The sequence below is a fragment of the Lynx canadensis genome, chromosome C1, assembly GCF_007474595.2.
Source record: "Lynx canadensis isolate LIC74 chromosome C1, mLynCan4.pri.v2, whole genome shotgun sequence".
Classification (NCBI taxonomy): Eukaryota; Metazoa; Chordata; class Mammalia; order Carnivora; family Felidae; genus Lynx; species Lynx canadensis.
In genome coordinates this window covers 187531011-187548092 of record NC_044310.1, presented here as the reverse complement: position 1 = coordinate 187548092, position 17082 = coordinate 187531011, and the positions used below count along the sequence as shown (strand labels likewise).

The window sequence follows — 17082 nt, the reverse complement described above, 5'->3', positions numbered from 1 at the left end:
ACCACGACACAATCAGAATGTTTCTTTCATAGCTATTGCAAGGGCTATTATAAACTTAGAGAGATTATTTTACCATGTATTATACTCGTACATGCAAAAAATGGAACAGTAAGAAAAATAAATTGGTTTGGGTACTCCTAAAACTTTGTTACATTCAGCATTTGACTCAGACTCTTTGATGTCTGTTTTTATCCATGGGATCATCCTCTATATCAGGAGTTTGATGATGCAGCATTTCTTAAAATAATCCATAAGAAAACTAAGAGTCATTGGTGCTGGGCTCCTAAGCTGACCTTGCGATTACGTAGAGTTAACCTACTTTTGGCTCCTTCTGAAAAAATGTTGCTAACCACGTCTGATTCACTCCCTTTCCACCACCATTTGGTTCCTAGTTAAAAATAAGGGGGAAAAAAAGCTCTCCTGTCTGCAAGACTTTCTTCCAAGTCACTGACACTCATTCTGCAACTTTTGATGCTGACATTTGATGTTCACACATGTGCAATGGTAGCTGTGGTCATAACTGCAGCCTGGCTGATGTCTTTGGTAAGACGCTACTGATTATAAGGTACATCCTGATTTAGCAGAAATTGTGCATCTCAAAATAGATGAAATAGGGTGAAATATAAAATTTATTTCCTATGTAGTCAAATTGGAGGGTAATTGCTGAGGGACAGTAAGGGGTAAGATTTATTTTGCTAATAATACACATTTTTATTCATATAAGTCTTTTGAGAGATAAAAATGGTTCAGGTGACTGATTATAGTGATTATCCTCATGGTCCTAGCCTTCGACTCCAAATTTCCTTTCACTGTAACACATAATCTTGCACACTCCCTTAATCACCTTGACATTTTCTTATGTGGCATGATAAAGGACAGTTAAGTAAAACATTTTGTTATAGATCATCATATTATTAAAAATTTATTATCAAGTTCATTTTAAATATGGTCTTTAATATTATTCATATGTATTTATTACATATGATAAATTTTTATTTTTTCCATCTGACTGCAGACACATGCAATCTATTCAGTTTAAATTGATTGTGTTGGAGAAAGCAGATTTCTTGGTAAATAAGTTTAAGAATAATTTTTATCTTGTGTCTGGTTTGAGGACAGAATTTATATTAAAAAGAAAATTGAAATGTTATTGTATTTTATCATGTCAAAAAAGACAAAAACAGTTTCCATGACCTAATATTTGGTTTGCATTTAAAATAATCAACTGGCTAAATTTTAGAATTTTGTACATATATACATAAAAGATATCACTTTATTGGCAATTTTAAAAAGCCAATTGGGTATACCAACTACTATATTTACTTTTTAATGATTTTTCATGTGCAAGACACATCTTGATATGTGATACAAGAATTTTGATCAGACAACTGTAATTTAAGAATTTGGTGAATACAGTTCATGAGTTTGAGCCCCACATGGGGCTCCATGTTGACAGGATGGAGCCTGCTTGGGATTCTCTCTCCCCCTCTCTCTCTGCTCCTCCCCCCATGTGTGCATGCTCCCTCTCTCTCTCTGAAAATAAATAAATAAAATAAACTTAGAAAAAAAGAATCTAGGAATAGTATCTTGAAGTGAATTTTTAGAATTGTTGCCATTTTAAAGCTCCTCATCAGGTTGTATTTTAGAATCTATGGGTGTTTATGTTTTTGTTCTTGTTTTTTTTTTTTTTTTTTTTTGCTTTTAGGAAAGGTGGAGGAAAATAAAAGTAGTAGAAAACTATCAAATGGTCAAAAACCATCCTGATTGCTAGCAATCGTCAATTATAAGATAAGCCAACTAGGAAACTGAGTTGGTGGATGCCATCAAATGGTCTCCAGCCACCGCCCATGACATTTCTCTATATGTGCTTGAAAGGTCTCAAACCATTTCATTTTGAAATGAAAAAATGTGTGTGTGTGTGTGTGTGTGTGTGTGTGTGTGTAAAATATATGTAATTGTATATTAATTGATATAAAATAGAAATGGAAGTACACTGGTTTTTGAAGACTTGTGCTAACTGTCCATCCAGTACCCTAATACCTTCTACAAAAAATTTTTTTAATGTTTATTTAGTTTTTTTTTTAAATTTATTTATTTTTGAGAGATAGAACACAAGCAGGGGAGGGGCAGAGAAAGAGGGAGACATAGAATCCAAAGCAGGCTCCAGGCTCTGAGCTGTCAGCACAGAACCTAACACGGGAGTCAAACCCACAAACCCACAAACCCACAAACCCACAAACCCACAAACCCACAACCCGTGAGATCATGACCTAAGCCAAAGTCGGACGCTCAACCAACTGAGCTACCCAGGCGCCCTTATTTAGTTTTAAGAGAGAGACAGACAGTCAGAGAGACAGAGTGTGAGCCGGGGAGGAGCAGAGACGGAGGGAGACACAGAATCCAAAGCAGACTCCAGGCTCCGAGCTGTCAGCACAGGGTCCAATGTGGGGTTCAAACTCCGAAATGGTGAGATCATGACCTGAGCCAAATTCGATGCTTAACCTGAGCCACCCAGGTGCCCCTTCTAATACCTTCTAGAAACACCAGGGGCTCACAAGCCACTAGAAGACCTGATGGCATTTTAAACAAGGTTCAAAACCATAGTCATTACCAGGTTTAAACCTGTAGTCCACTTTTTCCCTCCTTTCCAAAGGTTTTCATTGCTTGCAAAAAAACTTGTTTTTTCATACTGGTGGCTGTAGGGAACCAAGAAGGAAGTTCTTTTGTTACTTCTGTCCTTTGTGTCCTTTGTCTTTAGTGTCCTCTGTCTTCTACTCCACTAGGACAGTGTACAAAATTGTGTAAAATATTGGACAAAGCTGGACATTAAGGCCATTATGCAAGTAGTACAGAGTAACACAAGGTGTTTGTGTTATAGAATAATATGTTAATATTTGGTTGAAATTCTCCATTTGCATTTGTATGCTTGGTGCCTTACTGGCATTTTCTTGAGTCCTTCTTTTTAAGCTTCACCTAGCAGTAGATTAAAACCTTTCTAACCTAACAAATATATAGAGTCTAAGGCTACTTATTCATATTTTTAATATTTATACATATATATAGAGACAGTGCTCACGTGCAGGTGCCCATGTGCCTACTTAGGACACTTGTAAGACAAACAAAATTCCTAAATCAATTCTATTTCAGTACCTGGAATATCCACAAGTACCATAAATATCAATGCATTGGTAAGAAAATGAATCTGTGCACCTTAAGTTTGAAAAACAGAAGATGCTTTCTAGGTGTAAGCATTGTTCTTTAAAAACTATACAATTCATCATCCTATTTATTTTCAATTGTTTTTCAGAGCTATTGTATTTTTTAATTTGCTTTGTAAACAAGTTGTGTGACTATCATCTATTTTGTCCACCCCTAGTCTAGCCTTAGGCAAACATTTAAAATATTCTGAACATTTAGGTCCAGATAAGAAACCAGTTCCTATTTCCTTTTTCTCCTCTGTTTTGTTCTTAAATCTTCATTCCTGTGCCTCTTCTTACCTCTTCTTCTTACCCTTCCTATCTTCAGGCTTCTCAGAGGATTTCTGCTCTGTGGAGATACACTCGGGGCAGCCCATGTAGATGAAGGGGAACTTCCTATGCTTGGAAAAACCTGATGACATCAACCAGTGAATCCTTCCAGAAAGGAGAGATGCACTGAGTCATTTTATTGCTCCAACTGTGGTTCTTCAGTCAAATTAGAGGAAACAGCTTCCTGCTTTTTCTGGCTGTCTTCCTAACTTTTTCTCTATTCTGAGCATGAACAAATTCTTCCATAAGAGAGGAAAAGATTCTTCAAATTCCTTAGGCAATCTCTGGGGAAATCAACCATCTCAGGAGTTTTAGGTTTTTCAGAGGTGTAAGGAGCATACAAAAATGTTGTTGGGAGAAATGAATCAGTATTTCATTTTTCGCTGTTGAAATTAGTTCAGAATAACAGAATGTATGACAGTGACATGACATTTCCACTTGCTTTTCCCTGGGCCACTCTTTATATTTGGAAGTTTGCAGCAGGAAATCTGCAATCCCTCAGACAGGAACAACTTTTCATAGTCCTAAAACCAGCAGCTGCCTGAAGTCAGTTTTGAATAGAACACTTTGTGTGCCAAAATCAATCTTTCTTTAAAATCAGTTTACCATAACATGGATGAACCTTGAAAAATTATGCTAAGTGAAATAAACCAGACCCAGAAGGAAAATATTGTATGATTGCACTTATATGAGGTACCTAGAAGAGTCAGATTCATGGAGACAGAAAGTAGAATAGTGGTTCCCAGGGGCTGGGGGAAGGGAGTAATAGGTAGTCTTTGCTTAATGGGCACAGAGTTTTAGTTTGGGATGATGAAAAAAATTTTCAAGGTGGATAATGGTGATGGTTACACAGCAATGTGAGTGTACTCAATGCAAATGAATTGCGCATTTTAAAATGGTTAAAATGGTAAATTTTACGTTGTATGTATTTTAACATAAGACAAAAAAGTAAACAAAAACAAAATAGTGTAATTATCCTAAAACATTAAGTTTTCTCATCAAAGTTGCTAATAGAATCTTTTAAGGTCTGAAAAAGTGGCAGAAAGAAAAAAGAGACAATGTTGGGAGACTAGAGAGCATTGGTTGTAAGGGTTGAGAATAACCAATATGTCCTATTTTCCATAATCTAACTTTTTTCCCTGGGCCCCCCCTGCTGACTCTGCTGCCACCAGGGCCCACTGTGAATGAGGCTCTGGCACTCTGTGTTATAATTAGTTTCTTTTTTTTTTTTTTAATTTTTTTTTTCAACGTTTATTTATTTTTGGGACAGAGAGAGACAGAGCATGAACGGGGGAGGGGCAGAGAGAGAAGGAAACACAGAATCGGAAACAGGCTCCAGGCTCTGAGCCATCAGCCCAGAGCCTGACGCGGGGCTCGAACTCACAGGCCGCGAGATCGTGACCTGGCTGAAGTCGGACGCTTAACCGACTGCGCCACCCAGGCGCCCCAGTAATTAGTTTCTTTAAGACAAAGGCTCTAATACTTGCCCACTGCCTCCAAAAACGCACTCAGTTTGTACCCTATGGGGTTTCATGACCTAGCACAATAGGATTTTTCCTCCTTTTCTTCCTTCGTCAATTGGAAATCTCCTCCCTACTTACTTCCCCTTTTACCACTCTGAACAGAACCAAAAAATGGGTGAAAAGGAATCTCAGTGTAAACACTCAATATCTAACAATTATGCAGAGAGTGAACAAATAATAGTAAACTCAATGGAAGATGTCTGTTGTTCTATTTTTATATTACTTTTTGAGTTTTACTGGGCAAACAATGATAATAATGTAATGAATAAGAGTAATGACAATAATTTTAACTATAATTGAATTTCAACTTTGTGTTATTATTATTCATGGTTAAATTCATGAAACATTTATCAATGAAATGTTAAAAACATGCATTTTTGTATATTCAGTAAAAAGGTAAGGGATATGTAGCTGAAGACAGACTTCGGGGCACCTGGGTGGCTCAGTCAGTTAAGTGTCTGACTCTTAATTTCAGCTCAGGTCATGATCTTCAGGTTTGTGAGTTTGAGCCCTGTGTCAGGCTCTGTGCTGATGATACAGAGCCTGCTTGGGATTCTCTCTCTACCTCTCTCTCTCTCTGCCACTCCCCTGCTTTCTCTCTGTCTCTTTCTTTAAAAAAATTTTTTTTTTCAACGTTTATTTATTTTTGGGACAGAGAGAGACAGAGCATGAACGGGCGAGGGGCAGAGAGAGAGGGAGACACAGAATCGGAAACAGGCTCCAGGCTCTGAGCCATCAGCCCAGAGCCCGACGCGGGGCTCGAACTCACGGACCGCGAGATCGTGACCTGGCTGAAGTCGGACGCTTAACCGACTGCGCCACCCAGGCGCCCCTCTCTCTGTCTCTTTCAAAATAAATAAATAAACGTTTAAAAAAAAAAGACAGACTTAAAGAACCAGTAGGTGAGCTGAGGCAACTCTCCAGGATGCAGCACAGAAATTTACAGAGACAGGAAATATGAAAGAGAGGATAAGAGCTATGGATAATAGAAAGACATGTTCTGGTAATCTTTCACTGGAGTTCTAGAAAGAGAGAAGGGAATAGAGGGAACATTCAAAGAGGAAATGACCAACTAAAGACACGATTCATAACCAGAGGAAGCACAATATATACCAAGCAGTGTAAGTAAAAAGAAACCCACACCACACACCTTAAAGTGAAAACTCTATAATAATAAAGGCAAAAAAATATATATTTAAAATGTCTAGATAAAATGAGAGATCACTTACAAAAGAATGACAAGAGTCTGAAAGCAAACTTCTCCACAATTAGGCTAAAAGCAAACTTCACAACAGCAACAATGGAAGACAAAGCAGGGGGATGATATCCTCAAAGTTCTGAGAAAAAGTAAGCATCAGTCTAGAATTACATCCCTAGCAAGTCTACTTTTCAACAATTAGAGTTTATCTTAAGACACAGAAACAGATTTGCTACTGATTAGCCTACGCTAAAGAAAATTCTAGAAGATTTACTTTAACTTTTTTTTTTTTTAATTTATTTTTGGGACAGAGAGAGACAGAGCATGAACGGGGGAGGGGCAGAGAGAGAGGGAGACACAGAATCGGAAGCAGGCTCCAGGCCCTGAGCCATCAGCCCAGAGCCTGACGCGGGGCTCGAACTCACGGACCGCGAGATCGTGACCTGGCTGAAGTCGGACGCTTAACCGACTGCGCCACCCAGGCGCCCCTCTAGAAGATTTACTTTAAAAGAAAGGAAAATAATGGGAATGCAAACTGCTGCAACCACTCTGGAAAACTGCATGGGGGTTCCTCAAAAAATTAAAAATAGAACTATGCTGGGGCGCCTGGGTGGCTCAGTTGGTTAGGTGGTCAACTTCAGCTCAGGTCTTGATCTCATAATCTGTGAGTTTGAGTCCCCCTTTGGGCTCTGCGCTGACAGCACAGAGCCTGGAGCCTGCTTCGGATTCTCCCTCTCTCTGCCCCTCCCCTACTTGTGCTCTGTCTTGCTCTATCTCTCAGAAATAAATGCTAAAAAAAAAATTTTTTTTTAATAATAGAACTACCCTCCGACCCAGCAATTGCACTACTAGGTATTTATCCAAAGGTCACAAAAGTGCTGTTTCAAAGGGAAACATGCACCCCAATGTTTACAGCAGTGCTATCAACAATAGCCAAAGTATGGAGAAATCCTAAATGTCCAATGACTGATGAATGGATAAAGAAGATGTGATACACACACACACACACACACACACACACACCGGAATATTAGCAATCAAAAAGAATGATATCTTGCCATTTGCAACAATGTGGTTGGAACTAGAATGTAATTGCTAAGCAAAATAAATCAGTCAGAGAAAGACAAATATCATATGACTTCACTCATATGTGGAATTTAAGATACAAAACAGATGAACATAAATGAAGGGAAGCAAAAATAATGTAAAAACAGGGAAGGAGACAAGCCATAACAGACTCTTAAATACAGAACAAGCTGAGGGTTGCTGGAGGGGTTTTGGGGGGGGGGATGGGCTAAATGGGCAAGGGGAGTTAAGGAGGACACTTGTTGGGATGAGCACTGGGTGTTATTTGTAAGTGATAAATCACTAAATTCTATTCCTGAAATCATAATTACACTATATGTTAACTAACTTAGATGTAAATTTTAAAAAAATAATAAAAATTAAAAAATAAAGTGAATTTAAAAATGAAATTAAAAAAAAGAAAGGAAATTATTCCTAAAGTAAGATTTTTTAAAAAAGATTTTATTTTTAAGTAATCTCTATACCCAGTGTAGGGCTTGAACCCACAACCCTGAGATCAAGGGTTGCATTCTTTTCCAACTGAGCCAGCTAGGAATCTCCCAACGTAAGATCTAAAATGCATAAAGGAATAATGAACAGTTTTAAATTTATTTGCACTTAATGAAAATAGCTTTAAAGTACATAAAGCAGAAATGAACAGAACTATGACAAATCAACAATACAGTGAACAATTTCAACACACCTTTGATTGATAAGTGAAACAGACAAAAATGATATAAAGAAGATTTGGATAATGCAATTAACCCTGGATTTTTGAACATATGTAAAAACCTGTACCCAACAATTCAGAAATCTGCATTCTTCTCAAACGTGTGAAATATTTGCAAACACCAATCACATACTAGGTTAGTGCTACTTAACACTATCTCTGGTGAAACACCAGGTTTTTCTCAATTTGGGGGGTGATTTTTAATTTTGAAATAATTTTAAACAAAAAAAAGTGGCAAGCGTAGTAAAATGAACTCTCTTCAAACAGATTCACCAATTGCCAACGTTTTGCCTTTCATTTTTTTTCTCTATTTTTTCTGAAGCAGTAGAGAGTAAGTTACAGATCAAATTCTTCACCGCTAAATACTTCACATTTTCTAAGAACAAAAGCATTCTCTTACATAACAGCAGTGCAATTATCAAAATCAGAAAATTTAACAGTGGCCCAATACTACTATCTAATCCACAGTCCATATTTAAATTTCACTTTTTGTCTGAGTCCTGTTCTTTAGCTCCATTTCCTCCAGGATCCAATGTAGAACCATGCATTGCATTGTTGGCATATCCCCTTAGTTTCTTTAATCTGAAACAATTCCTCAGTCTTTCTTTGCCTTTTAAATCCTTGACCTAGTAGGGGGATCAAAATATGCCACCCCAAAATATGTCACTCTGGTATAAAGATTATGTTGAGCTGAAGGCAATTGAGTAAAAGCAAACATAGGATGAGCTTTCCACCTCCCCCTATCTGCCTGAAAATAGGGCATAAATTCCCCTTGTGAGGATTTTATCCTACAATTTACAGCCCTTAAAGAGTCCAGAAACCCCTTTCTTTTGTCTTATCACTTCCCTACAAATTTATCATTCTTTGTCAGAATGGGATAAAAGCCTCCGAGCCTAGCTGCCTCTTTGGGCATTTTCTCTTCTTTCTATAAAGCCCCCTCCTCTATGCCACATAAAACTTTTAACATCAAATAAAATTTATATGCTTTTCTCCCATTAATCTGTTGTCAATTTGCGGGTTCATCCACAGACTCTAAAAGGACAGAGGGAAATTTTCCCTCCCCTACAACCCTTTAAAAAAGTACAGGCCAGTTATGTTGCTGAATGTCCCTCAAATGGAGTTTATCGGTTGTTTCCTCATTATTTGATTCAGGTTGTGATTTTTTGCAGGAAAACCTCATAAGTGATATTGTATCCTTCTCAGTGCCTCAAATCAAGAGGCCCACAGTGTCAGTCAGTGCCATTATTGATGATATTAACTCTAATCACTTGGTGAAAGTGGTATCTGCCAAGTTTTTTTCTTTTCTATAAAGTTACTATTTTTTTTTCCTTTGTAACTGATAAGTAATTTGTGGAGATGTACTCTGAGACTATGAAAAGTTTTTATTCCTAATCAAACTTTCTGTTCTAGTTTAGCATTGTTAATTCTTGTTTGAACCAATCACTACCATATTGCAAAATAGTGATTTTCTAAGTCCATCATTTCTTCTCCAGTTATTAGTTGGCATTCTACTATAAGGAGATGCTTCCTTTCTTATCCAGTTAGCTAGCTATCTTTAGTATGGACTTACACATTCTTATTTTATTCAGTGGCTTATAATCCATTACCTACATCATTTACTTTGATTATAAATCAAATTCTCAAATTGTACATCTTTGGCCAGTAGGCATTTCTTCAAGTTGCTTCCCCTGTCATTTTGATATATTCCCCCCATTTTTTGACCACTTTGTAAAAAAATGTTCTGGCCCAATAACATGTTTCTGGCTCATCTTATACTTTCCTTGCCCCAGCCTTAGAATTGACCAGTTCTCCAAAAAGTCTTAGTTCTTTTTAGTAGGGAATGGTATCAGGAAATCAAGATCTGAGTGGCAGACCAACACTTATATAAAATATAAAAATTAATTTCTTAAATAATGCACCTAGAAGAATCAAATGCAAATCTTCTCTGAGGAAACCTACCTCATTCAAGGCCTCAAAAAAAATCCCACAAATGAAATTCCAAGGTAAATTAGCATATCGCTGTCAAAAACAACTAAATATGCAGGGGAAAAAGATACCATATGCAAGAACCAAAAGAAACAATAAACAATAGAAATAGACTTAAGGATCTTTGCTCTGGATATGTAAAAGCTTAGAGAGAAAATAATAAAACTACTAAAAGGCACTAAAGACAAACCAAACAGGTGAAGAAATACACCATGTTTAAAAATTGGAAAACAATATTACAAGGGTGTTAATTATTCTCAGAGAGTTCTATAATTTCAATGCAATTCCAGTGAAAATCCCACTAGGGTTTTTCATGAAACTTGAAACACTAATCTAAAATATATATGAAAAATCAAAGGGGAAAATAACTAAGACTCTCCTGAGGAAGACGAAATAGGTGGGGACACTTGTCTTACCCGATATCAAATATTATAAAGCTATAGAAATTAATACAGTGGCACATTGGTCTTGAGACAGAGACACCAACCCCTGACCCCAGTGGAACAGAGAAGAGAGCCCAGACATAGACCTCTGTGTTCATGGAAACTTGATATATGAGAGATTGGCTATGGCAGATCACAGAAGAAAATGGGTGAGACAACTGGTTGGCACAGACAAAAGTCAATTTCCAATATATTAAAGATTTAAAATGAAAGGACAAACTTTACAACTTATAAATTTATTTTTTTAAGTTTATTTATTTTGAGAGAGAGAAAGAGAGAGTGCACACGGTGCAGAGAGACAGGGAGAGAGAGAGAATTGCAAGCAGGCTCTGCAGTGTCAGCACGGAGCCTGACATGGGGCTCAAACTCACGAACCGTAAGATAATGACCTGAGCTGAAACCAAGAGTTGCATGCTTAACCGACTGAGCCACCCAGGTGCCCCAGCAACTTTTTAAAGAATGTATTAGAAAATATCATTCTGACCTCAAGGAGAGAAGGATTTTTTTAAATAAGAAACAAAAGGCCTAACCAAAAATAGAAGACTGATAAGGTCAACAATATTAAAATTAAGAACTTTTATTCAAAAAGACAACCTAAGGGTATGAAAACATAAGCCACGAACTGGGGAGACTTCTTGCAACATCCCTGATAAAAGATTAATATTCAGAATAGAAGAACACCTATAAATCAAGAAAGAAAGAAAGAAAGAAAGAAAGAAACAGAGGAAGAAATAAGGAAAGAAAAGAAAAGGAGAAAGGAAGGAAGAAAGGGAGGAACAGAGTGGGACAGAGACGGAGAGACCAAAAGAAAATAAGCAACAGTCACAAGTAAGTATTTCATAAACGAGAAATACAAATGGCAAATAATCCATGAAAAGGTGTCCAACCTCATTAGTAATTAGGAAAATGCAAATTTAGATCACAACATACCATACTACCTGCTTGATTATAAAGTTGGTGCAGATGTGGATAAGGGGCTATAATACACTGCTCGAATGTAAATTGTTAGAACTACTTTGGAAAATAATTCAGCACTATTTCCAGGAGTTGAACATTCATATACCCTATGACATAGGAAATCTACTAAGTAAGTACTCTAGAGAAATCCTTAAATATAAGTACCAAGTATATTCATAACAGCAAAAGCAAACAAAACACAGAAAAACAAACTAAATAATTGAAATGTTCATCGATAGGGAATAAGGCATAGCTACATAGATTAACATGTATGAATCTTAGAAACATCTTGAGTAGAAAAAAGCAAGCACAGAAGGCTAAAAACAATATAATACTGGGGGGCTTTGCACTGACAGTGTGAAGCCTGCTTGGGATTCTCTGTCTCCACCCCCACCCCCCATCCCCTGCCCCTCTCTCACTTGCACACGCATGCTCTCTCTCAAAAATAAATAAACATTTTAAAAAACCCAATATAATACAATTTTTACAAAAACTCAAATGCAGGTAAAGTAAAACAATATCTTTAGGACATTATCAAAAATGCAAATATTATTTTTGAAAGGGGTAAGGGAATGGCGACAAGAAAAAAATTCAAGTTAGGAGCCCATCTGGTGGAGGGACAGGTTGATGGGAGAGGGGCACAGGTAAATGTGGCAGTATGTTCTAGTTGTTACATTGGGAGTGGATGCACAAAGCTCACTTTATTATGCTTCTTAATCTACATTGGGTTCCTCAGTCTTGACACTGTTGATATTTGGGGCTGGATAAACCTTTGTTGTGATATTTAGTAGCATCCCAGGCCCTTCCCACTAGATGCCTATAGCACCCGCCTCCCAGCTGTGACAATAAAAACTGTCTCCAGACATTGTCAAATGTCCCTGGGGAGCAAAATTGGCCCTGGTCAAGAATCACTGATGTATATATATGATACATTTTTTGAATGTTTTAAATGTTCCATAATAAAACAAAGTTTAGAAGTGATGAGTAGAAGTTTCAGTTTGTCTGTGAAGCACAACTAGGAAGTAATCATTAAGCACTGAGAAAGCCAGAGCCTGCACAGGCCTTTGAAGTGACAGTGCAGAGCAGTGAGAGCTGACAGTTTCAGGAGGATTTTGACTAGCTGGTGATATTTCTAGAAATGGTACCAGGTATTGGGAAATCAATGACTCCAGAGACACTGGAGGAATATTTCTGCAACCTTTCTCAATTCTTTTGGAAATCCAAAAGCTTAGTTTAGCCTTTTTAGAATACTGTTTAATTAAAAAAAAATTTTTTTTTACATTTATTTATTTTTGAGAGACAGAGCACAAGTGAGGGAGGGGCAGAGAGAGAATGAGACAGAATCTGAAGCAGGCTCCAGGCTCTGAGCTGTCAGCACAGAGCCCGACATGGGGCTTGAACCCAAAAACCGTGAGATCATGACCTGAGCCGAAGTTGGACGCCTAACCAACTGAGCCACCCAGATGCCCCAATACTGTTTAATTTTTTAAAAATCTATTATTGATTTTTTTAAAAACAAGGCTTTTTGTTTATAGAAGACCTCCTAAGGAACTGAAGGATGTCCTTACATTTTGTTAACTTTGAGGGGATGGCTATGATTGCAAAGTCACCACACATTTAACTGTGGCCCCCAGATGACCGAGATATTAGCAGAAATAAGATCTGATAACATAACACTGCTGTTGTAGGATGATGAGTGATCCCACAGTCACTATTGCACTCCATTAATCTAAGAGCCTTCCCAGTGATGTGGTTCTACTTGGAAATGCTTATCTGATTCTTATACTTATACTATAGCCCCATTTAACCCCTCATGGAAAGAGTTTATTACCTTCATTTTAAAAATGGGGAAATACAGGGGCACCTGGGTGGCTCAGTCAGTTAAGCGTCTGACTCTTAATTTCAGCTCAGGTCATGATCTCACGGTTAGTGGGTTCGAGCCCCATGTTGGGCTTTACACTGATAGCACTGAGCCTGCTTCAGATTCTCTCTCTCTCCCTCTCTCTCTGCCCCTCCCTGCTCACTCTCTCTCTCTCTCTCAAAAATAAACATTAAAAAATTTTTTTTGATGGAGAAACAGACACAGAGAAGATACGTGAGTTTTCAAGATAACATAATCCAGAATAATTAATAGAACTGGCATGAAAATTGGGTCTGCTCAATCATGGTCTGTGTGCCTTTTTCTCTAAGCTCTGAACTGTACTTGGACATGTGTGAGCATTAGTGTGCAGATGTGTGTATGTGTTTGTGTATCTGTGGTTGGGGAGCATGAGTGTGTGTTTCTCTGAGGACAAGGGGGAAAGACAAAAGACTGAAGAGAAGAGGTAGGAGGAGAGTTATCCAATTCAGAATATGCCTTGGGCAAGATCTCTCTGAGTCTCAATTTCTTTAACTATAAAAATTCACAGAATAATTGCAAAAGTCAAATGAGATACATATTTGAAAGCACTTTATGTTTCTGCATATAAACATGATTCTCATTATTAACATTATTACTTAAAATGCAATTCAGATTATAAAGCAGTTCTAATGGGTAAAACAACTCACATTTTCTTCATTTTATTGACACTATTTCTTACCATATGTCCAGTTCAGAGGAATATTCAGTGGCTCCCAGCAAGGCATCAGGAGGGCGGTACCAGAGGGTCACAACTTCTGAAGAGTATGTCTGGCTGGGAATAGACTTTGCCCGAGCAAGACCTGGCCAAAGAGAAAAAGCACAGACCTCACTGTCCTAGGACTTCCTGGAGAGCCAGCAAGAGATGCATGCTACCAGGAGTTAATAACTGGCGGAGTAAGCAACATTAAAAAAAATAATACACAAAATCTGGGTGCTTTTAATAGTTACTCAGTTATCTTGACCCTTGCATACATCTTCATCAAGTGAATTTCTGAAATTTTGGCCTACTTGCAGCTAGATGTGGCCTTCCTGGCAGCTAAGTATAGGGAGGTGACTAAATTCTTGCCTATATGATATAAACAGAAGTGATGTGTGAACTTCCAGACCATGCCCTTTTGGAGGAATTAAACAAACCTTCTTCCCTTTTCTTCTTCCTCTAGGCTATAATGAGAATGAGGTGGCAGCCATCTTTAAATATGTAGTTGGGGCAATACCTTAAGGATGGTGGGGCCACATGACAGAAGGAACATGGGTCAAGACACCATGGAACCACCATACAAGCTCTGACTACTTAGGTCAGACTGTTATGTGAGAGAAAGTTAAGCTTCTAGCATGTTTACACCTCTGTAATTTGGGGTCTCTGTAACAACAACAGAACTCAATTCACAACTAATAAGGTTCCCCTCCATTTTTGCAGTCCAGGAATCCCCAGTTTAGTACATACAAGGTGGGGACTGCTAATCCAAACTAATTAGTTTGGTAAGGCCTTGAACACATCACTCTCAAGTTCTCTGGAATATAAGAGTACTTTTGTTGGTCAGCTACTTATCTCACAGAATCACATGATGTGCAGCTGGGAAAAAAACCTCAGTAGATGAGTTCTCTGTTGTGGGAATTCATAAATGAGTATCTGCCAAATGCTTATATGCTCAGATGAAAACTAATATTTCAGAATAAAGTACTGTAGCTATAGTGCAACCATCTGATATCTGCCAAACAGAGAAGAGTGGTTCCTCAGCTCTAGTTTTTTTTAACAAATATTTATTAAGCACCTACTGTGGTGTCAGGCCTTAGGGATATGATGATAAGCAAAATGGACTCAGGTTGTCTTCATAATGCTTACAGTCTAGCAGAGTAGACAAAATCATTACACAAATATATGTGTATATATTGTTATAAACTGTGATAAGTACTAAAATGGAAAGATACAGTGATACCCCAGGGAAATCTGTTGTCACTTTGATAGGAATAAAAACCTCAGGTACTCATGCAACACAGCTCTATAGATAGGTGACCAGAACAAGTGCCCTGAAGCCTCTACTGTGACAGGAGTCCATCCTATAATCTGGGGTTTACCTCTTTATCCTGTCATCATGGGATAACCTTGATCTATTCTGAATTTTTATATCCATTCAGATGTAGGAAAACCTACTAGGTACAGTTCTCTCTACAAATGTCTCTCTATAAAAAATGGCAATGGGGCAGTAGAGGTACCCAAGTTTTAGGATCTGATTAGAGTGGGACTTGATGGACTCCTAAGAAGCTACCAAACTTGCCCTGTTTCTTGCCTCACACTTCCTATATGGTAGTTTGACATCCTCACAAAGCACCACGTTCCATGGGCCTCCGATTTTCAAAGGCCAGGCCTAGTCAATGCTTTAAACACATGCACACAAAAGCATCATTGTTCATAGCCCAGAAAGACACTTGAGGGGAGACTTACCAAAATCAGCCAGTTTGAGCTCTCCCAGGTGACTGATGAGTAAGTTCTGAGGTTTCAGGTCCCTGTGAAGAACGTGTTGGTGGTGGATGTATGCCAGGCCCCGCAAAAGTTGAAACATGAAAAGCTGGAAGGAATGAACACCTTATCTAAGGAGATTTGAGCCACTATGTGTTGATTTCTCCTCTAAATCAAAAACAGTCATCTGAAAGAATATAGTAAAAGTGTTTCTTGAGAGGAAAAAAAAATTTACATTCAGAGAGGGGGAAAAAAAAGACAAGGAAAGTCAAATAAGTAGACCATGTCCTAAACAAAGGGATTCTGCCTTTTCCTGACATCTCATTTCTTTGATACTGGAGGAATTACCCTTCCTTAAAAATCTAAAGGGAAACTTTGAAGTTTCCTTCGGAACTAGTTATTGATTTAGATGTGAAAGATTTAATTTTTTTTCCCACCGATGAACTTGGCATATAAGATCAAAGTTGACCTGGAAATGATATTCTAAGGTTTACAACTGCTTAAGTTTTCCAGGCTCTCTGATATGAAGCCCTTTTAAAAACATAACACAAGGAGACCAGACTAGGAAATATATCTTTAGATGGAATTAGGAAATAAAGGAACCATTACCTTTTAAACCTATTTTTAAGTCTGAAGTTCAAAGCTGAAAACAAGCTATATTGCAGCCATTTGACTAAAAGGAAGAAAGACCAAAAACAGGGAAAAAACAAAAACAAAAAAACAATAGACCAAAAAAGAAAAGAAAAGAAAGAGATTAAGGAATAAATAGTTGAAGAAATAAGAGGGAAAAATACATTCTGGGCCCAAAGTTTTAAATGTTGCATGTGGTTATAAGGCATAGAAACCAAAGACATTATTAGGTTCCCACCAATGTAGACGCTTAAGGAAAAACAGAATGCTTAGGATTCCAATGTCTTTTGCTCTTTTCCAGTGCCACTGGCAATTGAGAATTGAAACACCAACATTAGTGTTTACAAAGACCTATGCCAACCGAGGACATGTTCTGGCAGTTTAGAAAAGAAAAGCCCAGCCCCAGCATTCCTGGAGACAGAGGCACAATAGCAGATGCAGAGCTGTGCAGGTAAATCCATCACACTTTTTGCATCACATCCTGGAAACTGGGAACTTCAGAGATGCTGGCACGTTTACTGGCCTAGCAATGACTAGGAGACATTGGAGGCAAGCAGAGGGGCAGCTTGATCTGACCAAAGAGGCCTGGGGGGTTTGCCCACCATGGCACAGCTGTGTCTGTGTAGTTTCATGCAGGTCCTACATCAGGCTCAGGAGCCATTTAA

At 38.0% G+C, this 17082-nt stretch overlaps 1 protein-coding gene across 2 annotated transcripts in view; it reads right to left on the bottom strand.

Annotated features, from left to right (window-relative positions):
- CDK15 (cyclin dependent kinase 15) overlaps window positions 1-17082 on the bottom strand; it is an 80424-nt gene that overhangs the window by 38723 nt on the left and 24619 nt on the right. For both annotated transcript variants that reach the window (XM_032594159.1, XM_032594160.1), the window contains exons 7-8: window positions 15773-15896; window positions 14009-14129 (exon numbers count right to left, since the gene is read on the bottom strand). In XM_032594159.1, the coding sequence (XP_032450050.1) occupies window positions 14009-14129; window positions 15773-15896 (245 nt within the window). The remainder of the gene's footprint in view (window positions 1-14008; window positions 14130-15772; window positions 15897-17082) is intronic.